The sequence below is a fragment of the Bombina bombina genome, chromosome 2, assembly GCF_027579735.1.
Source record: "Bombina bombina isolate aBomBom1 chromosome 2, aBomBom1.pri, whole genome shotgun sequence".
Lineage (NCBI taxonomy): Eukaryota > Metazoa > Chordata > Amphibia > Anura > Bombinatoridae > Bombina > Bombina bombina.
The window spans coordinates 831332649-831360410 of NC_069500.1; the positions used below are offsets into that span (position 1 = coordinate 831332649).

The 27762-nt window shown below is 38.1% G+C and overlaps 2 protein-coding genes across 2 annotated transcripts; one reads left to right on the forward strand and one right to left on the reverse strand.

Moving 5' to 3' along the window:
* The first annotated feature begins 28 nt into the window (after positions 1-28).
* MRPL54 (mitochondrial ribosomal protein L54) lies at positions 29-17108 on the forward strand. The gene is made up of 3 exons (XM_053700727.1): positions 29-167; positions 9791-9947; positions 16857-17108. The coding sequence occupies exons 1-3, from the start codon at positions 83-85 to the stop codon at positions 16987-16989; spliced, it is 375 nt and encodes a 124-aa protein (XP_053556702.1). The 5' UTR covers positions 29-82; the 3' UTR covers positions 16990-17108.
* An 831-nt stretch (positions 17109-17939) lies between these two features.
* On the reverse strand, positions 17940-27631 carry RAX2 (retina and anterior neural fold homeobox 2). The gene is made up of 2 exons (XM_053700728.1): positions 27389-27631; positions 17940-18700 (listed from the first exon to the last, which is right to left on the reverse strand). The coding sequence occupies exons 1-2, from the start codon at positions 27629-27631 to the stop codon at positions 18260-18262; spliced, it is 684 nt and encodes a 227-aa protein (XP_053556703.1). The 3' UTR covers positions 17940-18259.
* Positions 27632-27762: the final 131 nt, after the last annotated feature.

Consider the following 27762-nt stretch of genomic DNA (forward strand, 5'->3'; position numbering starts at 1 on the left):
AGGACTACATTTCCCATAATTCCGTGGGGGATACCCGTAACATCAGTGCCCTGGAAGTTCTTCTGGCACATGTGTTGGTGACATGACCTGGATGTCGGTGTTTAGAGCTGCGGTGATCGGTGGCCGCTTGGCTGGGGTTCCAGTCAGGGGGTATGCCAAAAAACCGGGTGAGAAATATATAAATACTGGGGGGGCCTTTCCGATAAAAACTCTTCGAGTCATGTCCTAAATAACCTCAGTAATTTAGAGATGTGCTTTGCCACTCTCGTGCAATAAATGGGTTCGTTGTTTTATTCATTGACTTTTATTGAAAATCTGTGACTAACTGTATATTATCTGAATAAGGGATATGAGTGTTGAAGCTGTAGGTATATCATTCGCTGTTGGACAATATAGAGGCAGATCATGTCTCTGGGGGAAATAAGCCTGTCTCTGTATTACACAGGGGTTGTTTCTAGTAGAAAACGAAACTATTGCGTAGCTAATTAGAAGCTTGCTGCTGAATATTTGGAAACGGTGTTTATTTTAGGGATCAAAACCTTGAAGAATGACACTATTTTATAGCATCAATAGGATTTTAGATACATTTGTATGGTGCTTATATATATTTTTTGAGGGTACAAACCACATTATGACTGCACATTACAATATAACATTTGAAAGCACACAACAACAAACACAATATTTAAAGCCTCACAAAAAATTACATATCAACCAGAAACAATGTTTAATCAACAAAGTTAATCTCGTATTACATAATAGCAATTTCTCTTGATATATTTGTAATAGGACAGACATCAGTTTTGCTCAATTGTTTTTATCATTTCTACCCTGAACAACCTACAGGGTAGCCCCAGCATCTTAAAGGGACATGAAACAAGATGTTTTTTTTCATGGTTCAGACAGAACATACATTTAAAAATTTGCAATTTACTGCTCTTGGCAAATTTGCTTCATTCTCTTGGTGTCCTTTGTTGAAGGCACAACAACACACTACTGGGACCTAGCTGAACAGAGTCTGAGCCAAAAACAGTCAAATAATAAGAGGCATATATGTGCAACCACCAATCAGCAGCTAGCTCTCAGTAGTACATTGCTGCTTTTGAGTCTACTTAGGAATTATTTTCAACAAAAGATACCAGATTAGATAATAGAATTTGCAAAGATGTTTAAAATTGCATGTTTAATCTGACTCACAAGAGAAACATTTTGACTTTACTGTCCCTTTAATGGCTTATCATTGTCACAGTCACCTTGATCTCACCTCATCTAGTACTAATAATCAGGGATGTATCGTAATCTCTGTTACCATCTAGTGGGCTGATGCTGGAGGTGCAGTGTGTTAGAGCATTTTATTATTGCACTATTACTTGCTTGTAACTATGGTGTTGCTCACAATCATTTAGACAAGATTATGAAAACATTTTCTACAAAATTCACCATCAAAGTATATGAGGATTTTTGTTGATAAGTCATTTGATAAGCTTTTGAAGAATTTTGTCTTTAAAGGGATATGAAACCCAAATTTTTTCTTTAATGATTCCGATAGAGCATGCCATTTTAAGCAACTTTCTAATTTACTCCTATAATCCATTTTTCTTCATTCTCTTGCTATCTTTATTTGAAAAGCATAGGAGCCGGCCCATTTTTGGTTCAGAACCTGGGTAGTGTAGCCACCAATCAAAAAGCGCTACCTAGTCACTGAACCAACAATGGTCCGGCTCCAGAGCGTACATTCCTGCTTTTCAAATAAAGATAACAAGTTAACTAAGAAAAATAGATAATAGGAGTAAATTAGAAAGTTGCTTAAAATTACATGCTCTCTCAGTGATTTTCAACCACTATGCTGCAGGATATAAGTGTGCCGTGAGAGATCATCGTGTGTTCCGCCGTGAATTGGTTCCTTCTTGCTTAAAGGGACAGTCTAGTCCAAAAAAAACTTTCATGATTCACATAGGGCATGTAATTTTAAACAATTTTCTTTTATCACCAATTTTTCTTTGTTCTTTTGGTATTCTTAGTTTAAAGCTTAAAGGGTTACTTTCTGTTATAATTTTTAAGCTAAACAACTAACATATTAAAGTTAATAAACATTAATTTAAACCTACTGACCTATATTTTCTCCAAAACGAAGTTTCATAACGTTCTAAAAGTTATATCTTTTATTCACCGATGATGTCACGTTATCCTGCCCACTATTTTCAGCACTGAGTGTTCAAAATACTTAAACCAATAACTTTGTGTTTAAAGCGCCATTTTGAAACCTAGGTATTGTAAACGGATTGGTACAGAGCAAAGGATACCCACGGAGTGGGTTTGGAAAACAATTAAATTTGCAGACAAGATTTCTTATATACGGTAGAGATATGTTAATTAAATGCTATTGATAAAAAGCGTATTTGGGGTAGTTAGTAACAGGCATAGCAAATATTTACTTACAGTTGCCCTTTAACCTAGGAGGTTCATATGCTAATTTCTTAGACCTTGAAGGCTGCCTCTTGAGAATGCATTTTAACAGGTTTTTCACCACTAGAGGGTGTTAGTTCATGTTTTTCATATATATAACACTGTGCTCATGCACGTGAAGTTACCTGAGAGCCATCACGGATTGGCTAAATGGCAAGTCTGTCAAAATAACTGAAATAAAGGGGCAGTTTGCAGAGGCTTAGATACAAGATTATCACAGACGTAAAAAATATATAAATATAACTGTGTTGGTTATGCAAAACTGGGGAATGGGTAAAAAAGGGATTATCTATCTTTTAAAACATTAACAATTCTGGTGTAGACTGTCCCTTGAAGTGCACTCCTGAAGCGAAACAGAAGCCGGTAGCTGCTGCTACCCTACACAATCATCCGGACAAGCAGGGACTCTTTCAACTCCCACACAGTTCTCCGGAGGGTTGGGGCTCCGCTCCGGAGATTTCACTCGCCTCAGCTGCATTACAAAAGTTCATATCAAGGGGGCGGAGCCTATAGCTGTTGCGGTAGGATGTGTGTGTGAGGAGCTCCTGATTCTAAGCTACTATATTGGAGTAATTTCCTAATTCTCACTTTATTTTTTGCATGGAAAACATAAAGTACTTCTTCCTGAGTTGCTCTAGAGGAGTCTGGAGATTTCTGAGACAAAACAGACCTACCTATGTTCCTCAGCTGACTGCACTACGACTAGCCACGAGGTTGTGAGGCCTTCTTGTCTTACTGCTGGTGTAGTTAAAGCTACCGCATATATACCCCCCCAGGTCCCTGGGTCATCAAACCAGTTCAATTGTAACTGGACAACTTTGCCTACAAATGGAGTCACAGATTCTAGAAGAAACCCTGCTACGTATGTTAGATGAACATTTTCAAAGCCTACATACGTTACTCGATAAGTGTTTTAGTGGTATCATGAGCCCACCCAGCCAGGAACATGCAGTTACAATTATTCCCCAGTTGACATCTCCTGGCACTACTCAGAAAAAACCCTCATGTGTAACACGTTCAGCATATGCTAATGGAGAAGGTGAGGAGATTGGGTCTGGTGCTGGCCTGTCGGTCACTCGGAATGCTAACGCTGGGGGCTGCATCACAGCAGTTAATGGCGAGACTGCCTCCCTTTGTGCTATGCAGAAGGCAACTAGCGTTACCCCGATGGAGCAGAGAGAGACATTTGCTGTTATTACGGGCCCAGATTCAGCTCTACAGCAGATAACAATCGATGCTGGCAGCCCTTCCCTATCTATACTTGGACCTGGATCCGTTATAGAAGTATTAGACCCCACGTCTACACGCACACAGTTGGGGTACTTAAGCCAGCTGCTGGAACATTACTGGCAGCGATGCCTTTCGTGCTTGGGACCTCATACCTTAGAGAAAGCTCTGCTAGGCGTGGGGCATGGCACCGTGATTTCACTCCTAACCTGGATGCGAAGCGCAATGCTCTCTAGCCAGCCCACATGGACCGGACCTTCCTCCCAACGCCCTGGGGATCCGGGGACACAGACCATGCCTATATGGAGACCTGTGCTGATGCGGATTCCGCCACTGCCCTGCTGGGATCCCGGACTGCCAGCAAACTCTATCTAAGGAGCTAGGTGAAATGGAGGTGACAAAGGAAACCCATGCCTTCATAATTGTCTTACCTCGCGGGAGTCTGACCTACTAGAATTCTGGAAGATCTGGCACCATAGCAGAGGACATAAATGTAACCACCCTGGGTGTTTTCATTAAGAACTAGCGCCGGTCTGACCGGTAGACATTAACCTGACTCCTAAATGTTGTGACCGGTTCTCCTGTAGTGGTCATCTTCACTAGCATGTCTATGCTAAGTTTTGGTCTGTAATAAAGGTACTTATTGTATGTTTGCGACTCCCCAACAGGGTATTTCCATTGTAACCTTCATGTTTATTGACATTGGAGAACGATACTTGGTTAATTTGAAATCATTAAGTGTTCTTTATTATACATAAATGCCGCAACTTGCTATTTGGGGGAATTACGCTTAGATGGAGATTGGATTGGGGCGATATGTGTCTGTTTTTTATGGTGCCTTTATGCTTTTCATCTCCTTATTTTACTGGCCTTTGCTAATCGACTGTTCTATATTCACTTGTTTAGTTCTATTGTTGTGTTGCATATCAGTTTAATTTTCTATTGTGGAATATTTGTTTAGTTCTGTAGCTGAGCATCATAAGCTATCTCATTTGGTGTTTTATGCGCAGTGCCACTAGCTTGAAATACTCTCTTTCCCTGGCAGATATTAGTTTTTGCTAATTAATTGCATATCTTTGATGTAATCTCACTAATTTGAATGTTAATATTCTACACTACTATATCCATCGCTAGCATATTAATTTTATAGTGGCAACAACAGTTATTATATTATCATTCTATTATTGAAGCATATCGTACAACCCATGTATAACATATTATCACTAACTTAGCACTGCATGTACATAATATTCTTCTGTTAGTGACATCTAGTTTATATTTACTCCTGTTTATATGTAAATTAGTGCATAGGCTTAGAGGTTAATGGCAGAATGTGGATTTTACTTCAGTAACTATCTATTTATATTCACTGTTGTTATAGCTTGAGGCCTCAGAATATCTAGGATCAGAGATTTGGTGGACCCTTAAGATCCCACGTAGTGACAGGGCTTCTCCATTAGAGGGAAGTGGAGGGGTGCATATGAATAGATTAAGGGAAATATTTATGACCCCACTTACGTTACAGAAGGTTCAGGACCCCAGAAATATTCCTTCATGAACATATAGAGTAGCCTTAACTTATCTAACTCAACATGTACTCCAGACCAACTAGAAGTTCATTGCTATAATCAAAGGCCCAAAAGTGGCCATTTCAGAATTTAATATTCCTCTATTATTCATAATAAGCGTTTTGGAGCCCAAAAGTGGCTTCCAGCTCTATAAGAGGATTCCATATTCAGCTTAAAAAGATGAGAAAAAAGACAAAAAGAGGTTTCCAATAAATGTATCTCTATGAGTCACATGTACATAGATTCTTCACAGTAACCCTAGCTGTACTTTCTACTTGAAAATCTATTCTCTTGTTATTTACTATTTGGATATGTATCTAATACATCATTGCATGTTTGTTTGACCTGAAAAAAAAAAAAAAAAAAAAAAAAAAAGTTCATATCAAGGAGATCTGAGCAAGTGAAGACCAGTTAAGCCAGTGCGCATTTGGGTGGTGGCGCATGTATTTGAAGGCATTTGCTATCTGCTACGATAGCCACAAGGACTACTGAGAGATCTAATAAAAAGATATGACACTCCGGAGGGGCGGGGCTCTGCTCCGGAGGTCAAGCAAACAGCTGCAGTCCTTTTTTCTTCTCCCCCCCCCCCCCCCCCTGTTGCGGAGGCCTGTTAGTGCCGGGGGTCGACAGCTCACATATCACCGCGGCCTACTCTGAGGCCTAGGAGCCTACATTCATTTGTTCCCAAACTTCAGAACGGGGTAACTGGCCAGTAGTTACGTGTTACTTACCGGAGTCCGGATTGATAGTCGCCTTGAAGAATAGAGGAGAGTGGGACGAAGTGGCGGGAACGGCCGCCATTTTCTTTCTGTGTCTGCGGAGGTCTTTTGATCAATTGCTGCCTACACACTCCGACAGTCGCAGTTTTACAGATCCACTTACCTCCCCTTCCTGGATTCTCAAGCTCAGGGAGAATTGCCCTGGATATTAATTATATTGTTCCAGCATAGAGTAGAAGACATCTGGTTTAACTGGGTGAGACCTTTCTGTTTACCATCATATGCATTTTATGCCATTTGCCCTCCTGGCTTAACTTTTGTAATTATTCAGTTTACTCTCATCATTGCCTGATTGCCAAGCCCTGATGCTCTTTTGTGGGCCCCATATTTATGCTTATCCTACACTGATTGTGAAGGATATTATACTGGTGCCCCAAGGCTTAGGGACATTAACAGTAGGATCACTTGGGTCCCAGTAGTTTCTGCTTTTGGGCTCAATACTTGTGCACTGCTTACTGCCCTAACAAGCAGAACTTTCACTTGCATGGAACTACTGCATATCACCTAAGAATTTATTTTCTTCCCTGGTACCCCCCTAACAGCCTCAATACGTGGAACGCTTGATTGTTATTATTGTGCCTCTAGCTTTGGCAATACAGTTGTAGTGACTTTCATGCTAATAAAGCTTAATTGAATTGACTAAATTGTGTATGTGTGTGTGTATGTGTGTATGTATATGTATATATATATATATATATATATATATATATATATATATATATATATATATATATATATATATATATATATATATATATATATATATAAATAAAAACAGTATTATTTTGAAGCAAAAAACTGGGAATTTGCATAACTTACCCAGAATTCTCTTGTGCATTGGTAACATTGTATATGAGTTATTTCTGGGGAAAAGCAAGCGGGGATACTTGTCTAGTTGTGCTAATTTCCTATGCAAATATTTACATAGATTTTATATATATATATATATATATATATATATATATATATATATATATATATATATATATATATCTCAAGTATTGTTTAATACATCCAAAAAGTGACGTTTCGGGGTTGTTAGCCCCGTCCTCAGACCTTTTGAGGACGAGGCTAACAACCCGGAAACGTCACTTTTTGGATGTATTAAACAATACTTGATATATAAGACCCGGCGAGTGCGTTCCTTCATGTTGATCTAATTACTATTTTTGAATGTACCCCGGACAATTTGTAAATTGGAAAGTTCTCCGCACTCAAATGGATAATAATGAATCGAAATAAGCTAATCACACAAGAATATAGCTTCAAAGTGAATATAACATTTAAGGCAAACATGATATATATGCGTAATGCCAAAAATCACAAGACCCTAAATTAAAGGACATAATCAGAACAAATGCATACAAAACAAACATGTAACATAACACATACTGGGCGTCCCCAGTTAAGAAAAAAGATTCAGAGCCAGTCCAGACTGTAATAAATGTATATGCTTATAAGCAAAGCAAAGTATTGAGCATAGTGGGGTGCAAGCAGTAATGTAAAGGTGTTTATGCAAATGTCGCAAAAAATTGCAACTTGAAAGTAATGAAGTGGTTAATGCAATGTGATTCATGCCCATGGCAACATGCTGAACAGCAGAAATAAGCAAGAGAGACATAAGCTTATGTATATACAGTTCCAGTTATAAATCAACTTGTCAACCCAGGTAAATCGGTGTCGGTGGTAAGAGGGTAAAACCCCTGTGTATATGAAGAGACTTAAACAGAACCAGCACTCCAGGACCGAAGTCCGCTGGCAACACACAGGGAATGCTTTTGAAGTTGTGCTCTATGAGCGATCTCACCCACTCCGTCCGGATTCGAGAGTTACTTGACAGCAATCCTGCTGATGGAATCCACAGTTGTTAGAAAGTGCGTCTTGCTGATACTGGAATAAGGTCATTTACAGTATGTGTATGTGTGTGTATTTATGTATGTATGTATATGTATGTGTGTATATATATATATATATATATATATATATATATATATATACACACACACTCTGTATTAGGCTACAATGTGTGATTTTGTAAAATATTTGCATGGTTGTGTGCCGCAGAATTTTTTAATGTAAAAAAAATGTACCCTGGCAAAAAAAAAAGGTTGTAAATTACTGCTCTATCTGAAATAAAAAAAATGGGTTTCAGATCCCTTAGACCTCTCCATAACAGCTATTACAGAGCTGAATATGGTTGGTGATTGGTGGCTACACTCATGCCTCAGGTTTTTGGCTCACATACTGTGTTCGGCTATGGACCAGTGATGCATTACTGACTTTAACTGTGTTTTTTACTCATATGTAATTAGAGCACTTTCTTGTACTTTTATTGGATTCATAAGAAAAATAATTTAAAGGGACAGTAATGTCAAGGACTGGATAGAGCAGGACATTTTAAACAGTTTTCCAATTTACTTCTGTTATCAATTTTGCATAGTTCTCTTGGTATCTTTTTTTATTAAATAGTAATCCTAGGTGAGCTCAGGGGCATGCACATGCCTCTAGCCATCTGGCAATGTTATACATAGTTACAAACACTGCTGCTACAGAATACTAAAGACACATGCACGCTCCTGAGCTCCTGTTAGCCAACCTAACTTAACTCTTAACAAAGGATATCAAGAGAACAAAGCAAATGTGATAGAGGTAATTTGATTTCTTTTTTTTAAATCTGAATCATGAAAGTTTAATTTTGACTTTACTGTCCCTATAAGTGCTACGATTGCAGCAAATTAAACAAAACAGCATAACAGGAGATAGAGGCAAAGTGCCAGCATAGTTGTTGTGAGTGCCACCTTGATCACTTGTGCCATAGATTTGCCACCCCTAGACTAGAGTGCCCAGTAATAGGCCTCACCTACTTAACTGACTATGTTGTAATAAATAAAAATCCTTTCTTTTAAAAGGACACTAAACCAAAATTGTTTAATGATTCGGATAGGGCATGCAAGTTTAAGCAACTTTTTAATTTACTCCTATTATCGATTTTGGTTGAGAAACCTGGGTTATGCTTGCTTATTGGTTTGATAAATGTAGTCACCAATAAGCAAGCACTATCCAGTGATCTGAACCTAAAATGGGCTGGCTCCTAAGCTTTAAATTCCTGCTTTTTAAATAAAGATAGCAAGAGAATTAAGAAAAATTGATAGAGCATGCACTTTTAAGCAACTTTCTAATGTATTCCTACTATCTGAATCATTAAATACATCATTTTGGGTTAAGTGTCCCTTTAAGCGTGGTTGGAATCACTTGTATTTGTTTGCAGAATTTGTGTCCATTTAGCCAAAAAAGCATTTGTGAGGCCAGGCACTGATATTGCATGAGAAAGTCTGGCTCACAATCTGTGTAGGCCTCTTGGGTTCCTCCTAAATGTAGCCACCAATCAGCAAGCACTACCCAGGGTTCTGACCCAAAAATGGGCTGTCTCCTAAGCTTACATTTCTGCTTATTCAAATAAGGAAACCAAGTGAACAAAGACAAATTGATAATAGGAGTAAACTAGAAAATTGCTTAAAATTGCATGCTCTATCTGAATCATGAAAGAAAAAAATCTGGTTTCATATTCCTTAGACGCCAAATTGTTGACCTTGTATTGAATATGAAATATAGATTGTATTTTAATTATAAGACCTAAGAGAGCCGTTCAATAAAGAAAATATATAAATAACTATTTCTTATCTATGTACACTGTGTGTATCAATTGTTACAAGTGATCTACTTCTCAACGCTTTGATTTTTGTCTCCCAGTTGTTAAGGCGAAAGGGAAGGCAGGAGTGAAAGAGGTTTTGAAAGGACCTGATGTTTGTAAAGATCCAGCTATTCTTACAACACATGCTATGGGAGTCAACATCTACAAGACTGGTCAGGATGTGAAGTTAAAAGAGGATTCTGACTATCCAGAGTGGTAAGCATAATCATACGCTGCTCATAGCTTTTTTCCGGGGTTAGATTTTGGTGTAATTATTTGCCATTGAAAAGGAGGTGGTGTCTATTGTTACCGCTATCTCAAAAAAATAAGGTTGCAGTAAAAAAGTTAACATATCACAACACTTAAACGCACATAGAATTTTATGGGACATTCCAGTCAAAATTTAAATGCACATAGATGAATTACATCTGTGATTAGAAACATATTTACAATATACATATATTGGCAAATAACTGCGTTTAGTAAAAGCTATCACTGTTTTATTTAACAATTTTCTCTGCACATGCATGTGAAGTTAGCTAGATATTCTCTGTGCACCAGCATTTTAAATACTGCAGCTGGTCATAGAGCCAGTGGGGCTTATATCATGTCAACACTTAAAGGGCCGTTAAACTTTACATTTCAACACCGTATAAAATGTTTCATTATCGCATTTATTTTGCTGCCTTTTGCTGTAAATACATCTAAAAATAGTTTTTCACTTTCTCCCAGGGAGGTTTGGGTTAATACTTTTAGGCAATTTATGTAAGCTCTTGTCTGTTTTACCCCCCTCCCTCCAAGATTCTTAGCAGTCACATGTTTGTAAAAGCGGACTTAACAGTTTTGCATCAACACTCTTGATAGAAGTATTCTTTGCAATAGTAACTAGGTTGAATCAGTACTAAACCACCTTAAAGTGATTGTAAACGTTAACGAATTAAAGCCCACAAGGGCACTTTAATTCATTAAAGTTTACAATGATGCTTATTTTTTAAAATACCTTTGCACTATGTTAAGCATAACGCCGATCCTCCGCCCGCAGCTCGTGCTTTCATTAGTAGATCAATGACGAATCCGGCTTACTCCAATCGTTGTGTGCCCCCTTTGGCATCCAATTCGTAGGGAAACGCAATGATTGGAGGAAGCCAGATTTGTCAACGATATGCTAATGAAAGCAGCAGATGCAGACGGAGGGTCGGTGTTATGCTTACCATAACGCACAGGTAAGTATTTATAAAAAAAAATAAGCATCATTGTAAACTTTAATTAAAGTGCCCCTGTTTTTAAGAGTATTATTTGATACTGGGCTTTAATTCATTAAAGTTTAGAATCACTTTCACGTAAGAGATAAGGGGAGGCTTTTCCAGTCTCTCTCAACTGCACATGTGCAAACAGTTTGTGCTATATCTGAATATTAGTTTGTGATTGGTTAGCAATGATTCTTTTGTTTTGGGGGACAGCGGAATCAATGAAATTATCATAAAACAATATACTCATTTGATAAAATAAAGCTGCAGTTTTCATTGCAAAATTGTCAGATATAAAGGTTCAGAATCATGTAGTTTAAAATTTGTGTTTAGTGGTCCTTTAACAAATACTCGTTACCAAATGGTACAAGCACGTTAGGCTCTCGGAGTAAGTGCTGTGTTTAAAATGCTGGAGCATACATAAATACACTTTTGAAACCGCTATAGCTTTTATTAGAAACATTTTTGCTAATAGATGTATATTACAAAAATGCTTCTATTCACAACTGAAATGCATCCATGTGGATTACTATTTTGGTTGGATGTTCCTCTTAAAATTAATTTTTTATGATTCAGAATGTGCAATTTAAAATAATTTACTATTTTTACTGATAATTTACTGTTATCTAATTGATATCATTCCCTTAGTATCCTTGGAAACTGACACCTTTTTCTTTTAAATATCGAGGTATGCTCAGGAATGTAATTAAAGGGACCGTCAAGTTAGAATTAAACATTTACAATTCAGATAAGGCATGTAATTTTAAACAACTTTCCATTTTACTTTTATTATCAAATTTGCTTTGTTCTCTTGGTATTCTTTGTTGAAAGCTAAATCTAAGTAGGCTTGAAGACCACCTCTTATCTCAGTTCATTTTGTTTTTCACAGCTAGACAGCGATAGTTCTTGTGTGCCATATAGATAACATTGTGCTCACTTTTGTGGAGTCGGCACTGATTGGCTAAAATGCAAATCTGTCAAAAGAACTAAAATAAGGGGGCAGTCTGCAGAGACTTTTATACAAGGTAATCACATGGGTAAAAAGTGTATTAATATAACAGTGTTGGTTATGCAAAACTGGGGAATGTCTTTTTAAACAATACATTTTTTCAAGTAGACTGTCCCTTTTAACATTTCTCCCAAGTTTAGACATACTCATACATTATTTAATTGGGGGGACTGGAGGGGCCATATGTAATGCTTTGGGGGGCTACATTGATGCTCCACGACCTTAGACTGGGCAAGCATGTAATACATACATGCAGCACATCATTAACCCTTTAGTGACCAGACCATTTTTCCATTTTCTTACCATTTCGGACCAGGGCTACAGTATTTTTTACATTTCTGCGGTGTTTGTGTTTAGCTGTAATTTTCCTCTTACTCATTTACTGTACCCACACATATTATATACCGTTTTTCTCGCCATTAAATGGACTTTCTAAAGATAACATTATTTTCATCATATCATTTACTATAAAAATATTTTTATAAAAAATTGAAAAAAACACACTTTTTCTAACTTTGACCCCCAAAACCTGTTATACATCTACATCCACCAAAAAACACCCATGCTAAATAGTTTCAAAATTTTGTAAAAATTTGCGATAGTTACATTGTAACACTATCTGTCAGGAATCCCTGAAAAACCCTTCACATGTGTATATATATTTTTTTAGTAGACAACCCAAAGTATTGATCTAGGCCCATTTTGGTATATTTCATGCCACCATTTCACCGCCAAATGCGATCAAATATAAAAAAACTTAAAATTTTTCACAATTTTAGGTTTCTCACTGAAATTATTTACAAACGGCTTGTGTAATTATGGCATAAATGGTTGTAAATGCTTCTCTGGGGTCCCCTTTGTTCAGAAATAGCAGACATATATGGTTTTGGCATTGGTTTTTGGTAATTGGAAGGCAGCTAAATGCCGCTGCGCATCACACTTGTATTATGCCCAGCAGTTAAGGGGTTAATTAGGTAGCTTGTAGTGTTAACTTTAGCTTTAGTGTAGAGATCAGCCTCCCACTTGACATATCCCACCCCCTGATCCCTCCTTGACCCCCCTCAAACAGCTCTCTTCTCTCCCCTACCTCACAATTGTTACCCCCATCTTAAAGAAGCTTTTTTTTGTAGCTTAGCTGATCAGCCTCCCACTTGACATATCCCACCCCCTGATCCCTCCTTGACCCCCCTCAAACAGCTCTCTTCTCTCCCCTACCTCACAATTGTCACCCCCATCTTAAAGAAGCTTTTTTTTGTAGCTTAGCTGCCCCCCCCCAATAGTCTACCCCCCTTCCAGATCCCTTTCTTAACATTTATTAACCCCCCTTTTCCCTCTCCCTCCATCCCATCATCTTCAATGCATTTGTTAATGCTATGTTAATAATGAGGATCAGGAAGTGATCCAGCGACGGGCTGCCTCCCTGCTATGGCTCTCACCCACCAACGATCGGAACTATCGCTGGCCGATGCAGAGAGGGCCGTAGAGTGTCTTTCTCTGCATCAGTGGGTAAAAAAAAGGTATTGCAGTGATGCCTCAATATCCCCTGTGTATATATAGGGTACATCCTTGGTCGTTAAAGGGACATGCAGCCCACTTTTTTTTTTCTTTTCACAGTTTTAAAATACTTTCTAATTTATTTGTATTATCAAATTTGCTTCATTCTCTTGATATCATTTGTTGAATGAGCAGCAATGCATTACTGGGAGCTAGCTGAACACATTCAGGGAGCCAATGACAAGGCATATATGTGCTGTCACTAATTATCAGATAGCTTCTAGTAGTGCATTGCTACTCTTTAGCCTACCTAGATATGCTTTTCAACAAAGGCTACCAAAGGGACATAAAACCCAAACATTTTCTTTCATGATGCAGATAGCGCATTCAATTTTAAAAAAAAAAATCCGATTTACTTATGGTATCTAATTTGCTTTGTTCCTTTGGTATCCTTTGTTGAAAAGCATAGCTAGGTAGTAGGTGCAGGAGCTGGGAACTAGCTGCTAATTGGTGGATGCACAAATACACGCTCCCAGTTGTGCATTGCAAAAGATACCAAGAATAATGATTTAAAATTGATATCAGATGTAAATTGGAAAGTTGTTTAAAATTGCATGATCTGCCTGAATCATGAAAGAGAAATGTTGGGTTTCATGTCCGTTTAAGCACAGACTGAATAGACACACCCATCCATCTCCTCTTGGTAATTAAACCACATTAGGAAAAGATAATGCATGGTTATATTGTGTTTTGAGGCAAATGTAAGCCTACCGTGTTTCAGTTTTAATTTTATTTATCAAAATTATAAAGTTGAACATATATTGCTCAAGGTTTCTTCTCAGCTTTCTAGCTTTATGCAGACAAAAATCATGAATGTGTAAAAAAAACTGGTTTATGATAATTTCCCTTTCCAAAGATTTTCTGGACTGCAGATCAATATTTTGAAATTCTTAAGGGCAACATAAAATATTATGGCTATTGAACACACTAATAATATGTTTCTTAAAAATATCCAGAGACACAGGGCCAGATTTAGGTTAGATTGCAGTGTACATACATTCCGTCTACTTCAGAGGACTCTCTTGAGTTGTGACCACCTTGTTTTCCTATTCATCGGCACACATTTTTAGTTCCGCTTTTTCTTTGGGCCACAAACTATGGCACACATTCCTAGTTCTGCTTTTTTTTCAGGGGAGCTGCAAAACCTAGTGCAGAGGTCTGCATGTGGCTACGGGCCATCATTTGGCCATCCCTGGCCTATATCATAGGTCATATCTTGTATTCAGGGCCTACAGGCAGGACATATTTTCAGGATCTCTTTCTTTAAATTAGCCAAGTTTTGCTGAAGTGTAAGCTTAACGTTATAGTAAAGTTAGTAATTCACCTTTTGTATTATTTACATTTCAATTATGATTTTGTTTTAATTTATTATAAATTGTTTATATTATTGGTTTTCACTTTCTGCTGAATCTTTCAACATTCTCCGTCACTCCAGTTTATTTTTATTTTTGTGACGGCTTGCTGTTTTCTCTATCTGTAGTATGAGTGCGCAATAGCAGTCCTCTCTTTTGACGCATTAGTCAGGTTCATGGGGAGCACGCTTTGTGTACTACGCATAGAGTGAATGGGACTGCCGCTCAGACGAGATGATATAAAATTATCCTCCAGCACTGCACGATCCCTAGTTAAATTCTAAAAAGGTAGATTTTGCTATAATTCTCCAAGGGGCGTTCCCTGCATTCCTGTAATGTGAAGGAGAGACAAGCCCAGTGCTTTGTATTTTATATTACTTTACACTTCAGATTAAGTTTTATTACATTTAAACTTTGCACTTTTATATGTTCTATTTTTATACATATAAATGTATACAGTAGTGTATTTAGAGTTGTGATTTTACAAATTCTGATTATGCTTTGACAGTTTCTGTGGAACTTTTACAAATTAGAGTTTTATATATTAATGTGCATCTTTTACAAAGATGGCGGAATGTATAACAAAATGAAAGGGTAATTTTATATAATTTAGCGTTTACAATGATTTTGATCAATGAAAGTGGCCGTCATTTACTTTTTTTATTACAAATATTGTTGAGATAATAGTGTAAGTTTACAATCAATTTAAATAAGTGTATTGTGAATTTTGAGCCAACTTCACCTGTATACAGCTGGCGAGATAATTCAATGAGACCATCTTCTGTAAAATTATATTACATCAGAATTGTGAGAGAGCCTCAGACATACCCAGGGAACTCGCCTGTCCCTCTCACTTTCTAAAGCGGTCAGTTCTTATTTTTTTTATTTTACAACTACAAAGTGCAATGTAATTTTGTAAAGACACACAGAAATATACAAAGTATGATCCTAATTTGTTAAAGTAACATAGAAACTTTCAAAACATAATCAGAGTTTGTAAAATCACTGCTGTATCGAAATTGAAATGCATTAACATACAAATGAGAGTGCAAAGCTTAAATGTAATAATACTAAAAGGACCTAATCTTTAGTGTAAAGTAATATAAAATACAAAGAACAAAGTTTAACAAAACTCATGTCATGCTGTGCTATACTGCGCTGGGCTTGTGTCTCCTTCACATATAGAAATACAGAGAACACCCCTTTAAAAAGTATAGCAAAATGTTCCTGTATAGAATCTTGTGAGAGAGCTCCTCAGTGCTGGAGGATCAGTTAAGATCCTCTCATCTGAGTGGAGAACTTCATAGGAAGCATCTCTCTGGGAGTTTCCAAGTTCCACCCTTTTTCTTTTTAACATTTGGTGAGTTCAGCCCCTGTGAAGTCTGCACTACAAGTTCTCTGCAAGCAGGATTTTCCCTTTAATCTATTGTTTTGAAAAAAAAAAAGAGAGAATGAATGAATGGGACTGACTTATGTGAGCTCTTGAGCACAGGTGAATTAATCAAATTCAACTTCATTTAAGCCACACACCAAGGGAATTAAATCCCATCCTTTAGGGCCCTTCTAGGTCAGTAGGGACACCCCTAAGATGGGGTTCTTTATTCCTGCTTGAAGTGTACTGCGAAGAGCTGTAAATGCCAGTGCTCCCATGTGAAATGTGCAGAGAACGAATTATGCATTTTCCAAGCAGAAGACAGCCCTTTTTAAAACGTTTAAAAATATATAGTTGGATATTCTATTTTTGATCTGCTCTTTAACACACATCATTAACAATTCCTCCCTATTTTTGTCTTGCATGCTGCCATCTTCCTAGGACTTTTATCTGTAGTCTAGATGTCTCATTCACTATTGCTTTAGACAGCAGGAAAATATAAGTTGCAAAAAAAAAGTTTACTTTTTAGCTTCTTTTTTTTTTTCTTTTTTTTAATGAGTGCGCTTTACTACTTTCTGTTTACATCCTCAGGCTATTCCAATTGGATCTGGGACCCCCTAAAAAATTGGAGGAACTGAGTCCTGACACACCTGAATATTGGAAGCTACTTCGCAAGTTAAACATATGGAGGAATAATCGTCTTGCCAAGAATAAAAAGTTGTGATTTGTTATTTTTTATTTTATTTCCCTTCCTATTTTTATCACTTTTCGTAAAGTGATTTTTGCGTCCTGCAGTTTACCTGCAGATACATGTGTCAAATAAATTATTTCTATCACTTTGTATATTGGATTTCCATTACATTTTATCCTGAGATATATAAAAGGGGCACATGAATGTTGTCTACCCTGATATGATTTTATAAAAGAGGTTTCTTATAAAAATGGGAAGTCTGGTGGTCTGTTCCCTAGAGTCTTGCTGGGTGGGAATGGCCTCTTACAGTCTATTTAGGGGGAAAGACGCTGTCCTCCTTTCTCCCCTGCTGTTGTTCTGTTCAAGCCTAATTAATTCCACTGTGTTAACCTTCAATGGAAACCGTGCTTGATCTCGGCTTATTCTTGCATTGTTTAGTCTTTTTTTTTTTTTCTTCTCCAGAGTGAGTGCTGTCCAGCATGAGAAGAGTTAATATACACCAGTTTCTATTCTCACAATTCCTACTTTCTAATTTATACGACTAGGGTGGATCCCATTACTAACCTACTTTTATAGCAGGTGCCAGTGAAGGGTGGTCGCTCTGCAGCAATCAAATTAGGGTGGGTGCTTTTAAACCAAAAGGGAACTCTTGCCCCTGCCATCATAGATAGATTGATTGCAGAGCAGATCCTTTCCGACAGGCAGCAGAATCGCATTCTGCAGTGAACTCATGCATGTGGATGACTCATTAGTACTTACATTTTAATTACTCTTGCGTGGCAGAGAAAGAAGATTTGTGCTGGCTAAAATGGGTTAATTCTACTAGCTAAGTCATTAAAGAGTCAGACACAGAATGAGTAAAAACTTTTTTTTTTTTTTTTATACCAACTATATCAGAGCATTTTAAAAAGATTATACACACAGGGCATCAAATGAACTATTTGTGGAAAGAAGGAAATTCTGCAACGTGTGTAGGTATCGGATTATGGTTTGTAAATAGATTTTATATGTTTTATTTGTTATGGAGTACCACAAAATGACACTCTACTAGTGCTTTGTTTTGCAGAGTGCTGACAGATACACATTATGTTTCCTATATTAAGATTTTACTTGCCCCAACCATCTTAAGATGAGTCTCTTACTGTGAATCTTGGATCACAGCTCACCTTCAGGACAAATGTATATACTTTGGTCAATGTTGTCATCCAATGATCCTTGGTTAGGATTTCTAAGTTCATATCTCACTGGGATATTGGAGACCAAATTAACTTTCTGTCAAGTTCAAAGAGCTAAAAGTTTAAGGTCAGATAGGCTGCCATGTCTTATCTATAGTTTGGATATGCTCCTTGGCCTTCATACGCAGTGCAGCAATGCTGGAGTTTCTTTGGTCCAGTTCCTCAAGTGGAAACTTTTCTACAAAACCTCCCATGCATTGGTAGGTTCCACTGCTAAGTGGCTGCATGGGTGGCATTGGAGGACCACTGTTTAGGAATGCATGACTTGGGTAGGGAGGCTGGAGGGCCTGGGGTGGTGTCATGAATCCAGGCATGCTGTGAATAGTAGTGGCCCCAGAGATCGGAGAAGTGAGCCAGGGGTCCAGTGGCAGAGAGGAACCCAAGGGTCCAACATTTGGAGCCATAGGAGCTCTAGGAAATGACAAGAGTGGAGAGTCGTGTAGCTTAGTGGAAGAGGATTCCAACTTCTCCTGGCGTCTCCACTTTGCCCGTCTATTTTGGAACCAAACCTGTAAGTAATAGAAGAAGCGTTAAAAAAAGAATGTGAGATCTCTATGTTAGAATGGGGACAAAAAAAGCACAAGCATTAGTATAAATACAATCAGCATCCTCGTTAATGCTGAGGCCAGATCCCAGATAATGATTATTCCATTAACGGCTCGAGGTGCCCACTAATTGGATCGTGTAGATTGAGGATTAGCACAGGAAAGGTGCAGAGCAAAGAGGAAAACTTTTATTGGTTTACAGAGCAAAGATCTAAAGATAAATACAAAATAAAATATATGTGGGATGGATTAAAATTTGAACAATTTAATGTGTTAAAGATAGATATACATCAAGATGATAGAATAGGGAGCTGGTATACGTTGCAACATAGGGGGAATATATATAATATAATAAAGGAGGTTCAGGTAAGAAAAAATATACATTTCATGGAAGTTATAGGATGCAGTCATTTATAAAAAGTAAAAAAAAAAAAGCGTATGAATATATGGAGCAATAGGAGTACAGTAGAATTTTCACCATATCAGATTGTGGGGGACAGCTACATGATACAGTATTCAGTGTTAGGGGTAAGGTTAAAATTAACCCAATGCAAGATTTTAAGATTGTTCAATAGCTCTACCCCATTTTCACTGTGAAATCATTATGATGAGTTATATGGATGTTATAAGAAGTAATACTAGGATTTATAGGTAGGAAATATGTTGAAACAGAATTCTTTGATGATTTATAGAATGGCTTTGTATGTAGCAGAGAGGCATTATATGGAGCAATGGGAAGAGCTATAGAGGTTAAAAGGAGTTATTATACAGGGTAATATGAGTTTGAGAATCAGAAGCAGAATAGAATAGAAGAACATAAAACACCTTTTGCTTTAGTGTAATGATTGTGCTTCTCCAACACTCCCTAGAGATGCCAAAAAGCAAATTCTTTAACCTGCACACGCCGTAAAACAAATAACTGGTCTTGTCAATTTGCAGCAGTTTGAAATCCTAAATTGTCTGGTAGCGCTATTTACAAGAAATTAAATCATTTTAAACTAATTTATAAACACAGAACAAGCGCATAATAACTGTAAATAACAATTCTGCTGATTTTATTTCTTTTAAACTGAAAGCTTAAAGGATTCCAAAACTTTCTAATTTTTTGCACCAACTGACCACAAATAAGAAATTTTGCATGTATAAATATAACATACCTATTTGCTGCTTATAACGAAGCTTCTAAACTTGAGAATAATTAATTTTTATTTTCGGGTATTACGTCACATCAGACAACTCTCAAATATGGGAGGTGCGCGATCCGACAAACTTACCAATAGAAATTTAAATTTTTGCATCTCATTATGCAGCGTTTTTTTTTTTTTACCATGCGCTTGCGCGTATCGATTTGTCTACCCACGCATGCGCATAAGCGTACAATGACTCCTCATTTACCCATACAATTTACCCATAGATTATGCTGGTCTGCATGTTTTCCTGCGGTGACGTCCGTTATGACGAGAAGGTTAAATTGCGCATAACAAAGAAAATTCGCCATCTTGATAACTGGAGTTATCGATGTGGATTGGAGGATTAAAAGTTATTGCCGCTCGGTGGGTTTGGAAATCAATAAAAATTCATAACTAAAAAATGGTTAATATATGAAGCGCTATTGTAATTACAAAATGCACATATTTATAGTGATCTGGCTATTGGAGGTCTATTGTTTTGTGGGTTTTGTGTCCCATTTAATACATTTTATTACTGGTCTGTTCTGGCCTTTAAAATAATTTGTCTTTGCCACCTCAATTGGAAGTCTATTCCATGAATAAACTACCATTTCTTTAAAAAGAAAAGTGTTTATGCACATTACCCCAGAAAGTCCAATCTAAACCTATGAACTCTTTTTCTGATGTTGCCCTTTAACCAAATAAAGGGACATAAAAATGGAAAAGGAAAATGCACTAATGTGTGTATGTTAAACCTATTTGTTGAATCCATTGTTTATCACAGTTTGCAACAAGCATTTTGTTGCATAACAAATGAAATATTCTATTAAATTAGAACATTTTATTATTAGACTAGAGTGTCGAGTGTGGGAAAAGACTATTAGGAAATTCAACATTGCTGGTATATGCATAAACCTATCTTGTGAATTAAATGTAAAGTAAAGTCAAAATTAAGCTTTGACAATTAAAATAGAACATGTAGTTTTAAATAAGTTTCTAATTTATTTCTGTTATCAAATTTGCTTTGTTCTCTTTGTATATATTTATTGAACAGTAGGCTCAGAAGCAACAGTGGTCTACTTAAAGGGACAGTAAACCTTAAAAATAATGTTATATAATTCTGCACATAGTGCAGAATTATATAACATTATTTAGGTGCTATAGCCATAAAAGCATTTTTTACCGTTTAATTTGCTAAAATACGGCGCTTTTACAGACCCGCTCTCTGCTGAGCGGGTCTGTTATTTTTAGTCAGCGCATCGGGCCAGCTGTATAGTCACAGCCCGGCCCGACCGCGCCATAGCACTAAGTGCAGTTCGCTCTTGTCACAGGAGCGAGCTGCACTTAGTCTTATGGCGCGGTCGGGCCGGGCTGTGACTATACAGCTGGCCCGATGCGCTGACTAAAAATAACAGACCCGCTCAGCAGAGAGCGGGTCTATAAAAGCGCTGTATTTTAGCAAATTAAACGGTAAAAAAATGCTTTTATGGCTATAGCACCTAAATAATGTTATATAATTCTGCACTATGTGCAGAATTATATAACATTATTTTTAAGGTTTACTGTCCCTTTAAAGCTATGTGAGCCGAATGGGACAAGACAGGGCTGCCCCCTTTCACCGTTACTATTTGCGCTATGCATAGAGCCCCTTGCAGCTAAGATTCGCTTGACACCAGAAGTTCACGGAGTAAAAATAGGGGGGAATGACTTTAAAATCTCTTTGTTTGCGGATGATGTCCTCCTGACGTTGACTAGACCGACGACATCCCTACCACATTTGTATCAAATACTACAAAATTATGCGACTATTTCAGGGTCCAAGATCAATTTAGAAAAATGTGAAGCACTACCTATAGCCCTCCCTAGTCATACTAAAAAGGTTATTGAAATTAATTTCACATTTACTTGGGCTAAAGAAGCGATTAAATACTTGGGAGTCAGAATCTCAGGTGATAGTACAGAACTATATAAACTGAATTACACCCCTCTATTCAAAGCAATTAGGAAAGACATCAACTCCTGGAGGTCGGGCGGGTTTTCTTGGTATGGTCGTCTATCTGCTATAAAAATGAACATCTTACCAAGAGTACTATATCTTTTTAGGGCCCTCCCGATCAAGATCCCCTTACTAGAACTCAACAAACTACAGACTGATCTGGTGGGCTTTCTAAGGGGCAGTAAAAAAGCTAGAATCCCCTCACGTATATTGCTACTACATAGACAACTCGGAGGGGTAGGGGTCCCAAACCTACTGAACTACTACCAAGCGGCGAGATTAGCGCAGACGACTTTATTTGGGAAAAGGCCAAATGATCTGAGATGGGTACAGGTGGAAACCCTATTATTGGGACGTAAACACCCAGATGATATTCTCTGGGAACATATGGGGCAACCACCTAGATATAAACAGACTTTAAGACTTACAGAAGAGATGATGTCTTTATGGCATTCATTAACGACATCCCTTCAATTATTACCGACAGACTCACTGATGAGACCAGTCAGGACTATTATAAGCTCAGAATTTCATTCACAAGTGGGAAAATGGGAAAATAAGGGGCTATACAGGGTAGCTGATTTTCTTCATAAAGGTAAGATGGCCACATATTTACAAATACAGGAGAAGTTAACACCCGATAAGTTACATTGGTTTTTATACCTCCAAATAGCATCAGCCATTACAAAAGCTTTACCCCCGAAACAATAGGCAAAGTCTGACATTGCTGGAGGCTTACTCTAGCTCCACCACCAGAAATAAAAAACTAATTTCTCACATATATATAGCGATACAGAAAGCCAAGTATACCTCTAAAACTACAGTAATGGAGTCATGGGAACGGGATATTAATAAGACACAAACGAAAGAAGAATGGGAAGCATTATTACAGGTGGCAGGGAAAGGATTAATAAGCGCAGATTTTAAAGAAAACTGTATTAAATCCACCTTTAGATGGTATCTTACACCACTAGTCACATCGCACTATATCCCAAATGGAAGTAAAAACTGTTACAGGGGGTGTAGGGAGACAGGAACATATATCCACATGTGGTGGGAATGCCCACAAATAGAACAGATATGGACTAACTTATCTAAACTATTAAGTGAGGTTTTATCTGAAAATATCACACTGACGGCATCTCAGGCACTACTCAATGAACACATTCCTCCTTTTAATTCAGCCATAAATACTTTTATCCGTACTCTGTGCACAGCTACCAGGATATGTGTGGCTAAATACTGGAAGACAGGAGCACCCTCATGGGAGGAGGTATTAGAAAAGATTAAAGCTACCTACACACTATCTGAATCCGTGTCATTTATACAAGCTACTCACAAAAGATTTTTAAAAAGATGGAACTATTGGATACTGAAGGGAATCTGAGGGACCTTAGATAGACATATAGGAAACCCAGATGTCACAAGAGGTTGACAGTCATAAACAGAGGACACGGAGACATGGGACGTTGACTAACAGCAAAAACTGGTGGTCATTGAAAAAGTGGGGAGCTCCTTCCGTGGATCTACAGGGTGAAGCTTAGGAGAAGCAGGCAAGTTTATTTTATTTTTATTTTATTTTCATATTTAATATTTATTTTTATTTTTTCTGATTTTGGTTTTGATTGTTTCTTGTGTTAAAGTGTTTGTAGTTTATTGTTGTGCCTTTTTGATGAGGAAAAAGAGAGGTTCTGAAGAGAGATGAGAATACTAATAGGAAGAGAGGGACTCTCAATGGAAAATGAGAGGGAAATTTTTTGCGACCACTGTCTCCACCTCTTCCTCAGAAAACCTCTGTTTAATTGTTGGGACATACTAAATTGCAGACTCTTTGGGACTACTTTAGGAACTGATATAGACACTATTAGAGAAGTCCCCCCTCAGGACAACTTGTCTATGCAGCTCTAAAGGACAAGTAGGGGACTAGTCCCATGCGAGATTAATGAGGGAGACTGTTTCTCCTTATGATGTTTCATATGTAATGTACAATGACTTCTAACTTTTTCTATGTATGTCTCACAATAAAAATTATTTCAACTAAAGCTATGTGAGCCAATGACAAGAGGCAAATATGTGCAGCTAGCTCTTAGCAGTGCATTGCTGCACCTGAGCCTACCTAGGTGTGCTTTTTAACAAACGATACCAAATTTAAAAACAGAAGTAAATTGGAAAGTTGTTTAAAGGGATAGAAAGTTTTGTAAGACTGCATGTAATAGACACTACTATAAAGAATAATATGCACAGATACTGACATAAATATCCAGTGTAAAACCTTTTAAAAACTTACTTAGAAGCTCTCAGTTTAATTTGCTTTGTTGGAAGGCATACGTATAGGTAGGTTCAGGAGCAGCAATGCATTACTGGGAGCTAGCTGAACACATCAGGTGTGCTAATGACAAGAGGCTTATTTGTACAGACACTAATCCACATCTAGCTCCCAGTAGTGCATTGCTGCTCCTGAGCCTACCTATAAGTATGCCTTCCAACAGAGGATGCCAACAAAACAAAGATAAGTAAATTGGAAAGTTGTTTAAAAGTGCATGCTCTGGGGCCGAATTATCAAGCTCCGAATGGAGCTTGATGCCCCTGTTTCTGTGCAAATCTTCAGGCTCACCGGAAACGGCAGTTATGAAGCAGCGGTCTTAAGACCGCTGCTCGGCCTGCTCCATAACTGGTCCGCCTGCTCTGAGGCTGCGGCCATCAATCCGCCCTATCCTATATGATCAGGCTGATTGACCGCGAATCTGCAGGGGCGGCATTGCACAAGTAGTTTACAAGAACTGCTTGTGCAATGATAAATGCAGACAGTGTATAATTAATTTTATTGTGATTTTACTATCCTTTTATGCATTTAATTTAAAATTACACTTGGGCTTCCTGAAGAGAATCTGCACGGGGTATCCAAGCCCTGTTCTTGCACCCTACTAAACGACTAGGACTTCATTCTCTCTCTACTTGTAACACTAGCAAGTTTCTGTGAAAACTCTCTACCCATGAAGAAATAACTAAATATCCCATGGGAGAATTCCATAATATGTTCCAAGTCTTTGCAAAAATTGAAGGGACATTAAACACCTCATTTGTGTAAATTGTGATTTGTCCCAGACTTCCTAGAGAGGCCAAAAAAGCAAAACCTGTAACCTAGGTTTTGAAAATACTGAACATTGCCAGCTAATTGATGCAGCATTTGAAGGTTATGGAATTTTCTCTTTGGCCTCTTTAGGAAGAGTAAGAGAAGCACAATTTCACACAAAAGCAAGAGGTGTTTAGCCCCTTGCGCCATATAAACGTAGGTACTACGTCACATAATACTTTGTCCAGCGTACTGTTGTGTTGATTTAGTACCTACGTCCAGCACAGAGGTGTATGTCTCAGTTCCCGCTATCAGGTTAGACAGTGGGAGCCGCAGCCACGGTGCAGAAGGATCATGCTGCCTTGCCATATGAAGCTAGATAGCTGATTTTTACAAACAGTGACATATTACATCTGTAATGATTATGGAGTAGCGTATTTAGATTTTTGTGCTGCCCTAGGCACTCAAAATTCTGCTGCCCCAACACCCCCTTCAACTAGGGTTTTAGGCTGTTTCTCGGCCACAATATTTTTTGGTCAGGGTATGTATGATGCGTGTATATATATTACCAACCTGAAGAAAAAATTAAATATGCACAAAAAATATATCTGCAACAAATAATAAATTAATAATTATTCAGCAATAAATCAAAACCAAAAATACATAAGAGTATTCATAAATCCCAACTGCACTAAAATTAATGAGTTGCAGAAAGTCTGTAGCAAAAAGATAAAAGTGGGTATTCCAAACCCCACTATGTACTGGAGAAATGTGTAGAAGAACAAATAAGTAGAAGAAGAAATAATCAAATAGTCAAGCAGTGTGATCCTAATTAAATAAATAATAATACTAATTAATTGGAAAAAAAAGTTCCCACTCTCAAGCTATATGAAAATATCTAAGTGGAAACTGGCCGTTCCTCAGCTTTGGAACCAACATTAGAGCAAATAGAAGGAGGATAATTTCACCGGACAGTGAGTGACGAGTCTGACAAGTGACTCTCCATGTGATAGTTTGTAAGATGATATTCTGAGCCCTTTTTAATCTGACTTCATTCAATCATCTCAGTCTCTGTAAACAATACTAAGTAATGCACACTGCGTTGAAATAAACCCGCCTGGATGCTAAGAGGGGAGGTTATATTATAACCCTATCTCAGACTCAGAGTTAATGTTAAACTCTGTGGAAGAGACTGAGTGCCCGGCCCCTACCTGAGTTTGTTGTCCGAGCCACTGGCTCCGCTGCTCCACCGAATCAGTGAGCTGAGCCACCTCTCCTCCTGTCTCTCACGGACTCACCTAACCCCGTTGCGTTGCCGACTGGACTGGGAGACGTGCACATGTGCTTGATTCCCCAGCCATGTGCGGCAGATAGTGGAAGCTTTGTTGGCTGGTCGAAAACGTCACGTTACCTCGGCGACAAGCTAAAAAAAAATTAAAAGCAGCCAGACTACTAAGTGTAGTGGGCAAGTGCCGCCCCCCAAAATTTGCTACTCTAGGCACCGGCCTTGTTGGCCTATCCAGTAATATGCCCCTGTGATCATCCATTGGTGCTGAGTGGAAGTGGAGGGAGGTGGGTGGGCGATCCAGTGGAGCAAGAGGAGGGAGGAGCGGGGTTCCTTACACTACGGAAAATTATTTTGAAAGGAGAGGGAGGGATGGGTCCATACACTACAGAAAAAAATGACTGAATGGGAAACCTATGCTTCAGATCTTGGAGGGGAAAGGTGAGGGGAGTCCATAAACTACAGTAAAAAAAAAAGATATATTAAATATACAGTAAGAAAATAAGAATAATTTGTTACTGGCAAACTAGCAGCCAGTAAGAAACATGGCAGGGAGCAGTGGGAGGAAGAAGGGTTAAAAAGCTGTTTGGGAGGGTGAGGAGGGATCCCCCTACACTACATAAATGTTAAAAAAAAAAAAAAAAAAAAAAAAAGCCCTGAACTACATACTGGCAGACTGTCCACCGGTACCTAAAATGATGGTGACCACTGATGATTCTGGGGAGGTGAGGAGGGAAAAGAGCTGTTTGGGAGGGATTAGGTAGGGATCAGGGAGTGGGAGGTGACAGGTGGGAGGGTAATCCCTACACTAGAGCAAATATTAACATTACACACTAACTGATTAACCCCCTAACTGTTGGGAATTTCAGAAGTTTGGTGTGCAGCTGCAATTAGTGGCCTTCTAATTGCCAAATACCAATGGCAAAGCCATGCTTGTCTGCTGTTTCTGAACAAAGGGGGACTCCAGAGAAGCTTTTACAACCATTTGTCATATGACTGCGGTAGTTGTGTGTAAATAATTTCAGTGATAAACACAAAGGAACACTACAGATTTGAAAGGGAATTACCAGGACATTACTTTTGTATAGTGATTAGCTGTAAATTGGAAACAGTTATCAGTTGTGCATACCTGGACTCTGACTTCTGGTAAGCTGACCTTCATGGCAAGCTCCTCTCGGCTGTACACATCTGGGTAATGGGATCGTTCAAAGGCTCGTTCTAATTCATGGAGCTGATAGGTAGTGAATGTTGTGCGGTTCCTGCGATGCTTCTTTTTAGGGGGTTCTTCTTCTTCCCCTTCTGGTGGGACAGAGGTTGGTGTACTTCCCTCTCGCAAATCACAGAGGTCTCCTTCACACTTTTCTAGGAACATCCCAAATTCTGCAAGAATGGGGGGGGGGACATTTGTTAATTATTTTTTTTCAAGTCAGGAAAATTAGTGCAAAATTACTTTAAAAAAAAATCCCATGTTTAAGACAAATATTAAAGGGACAGTTTCCATTT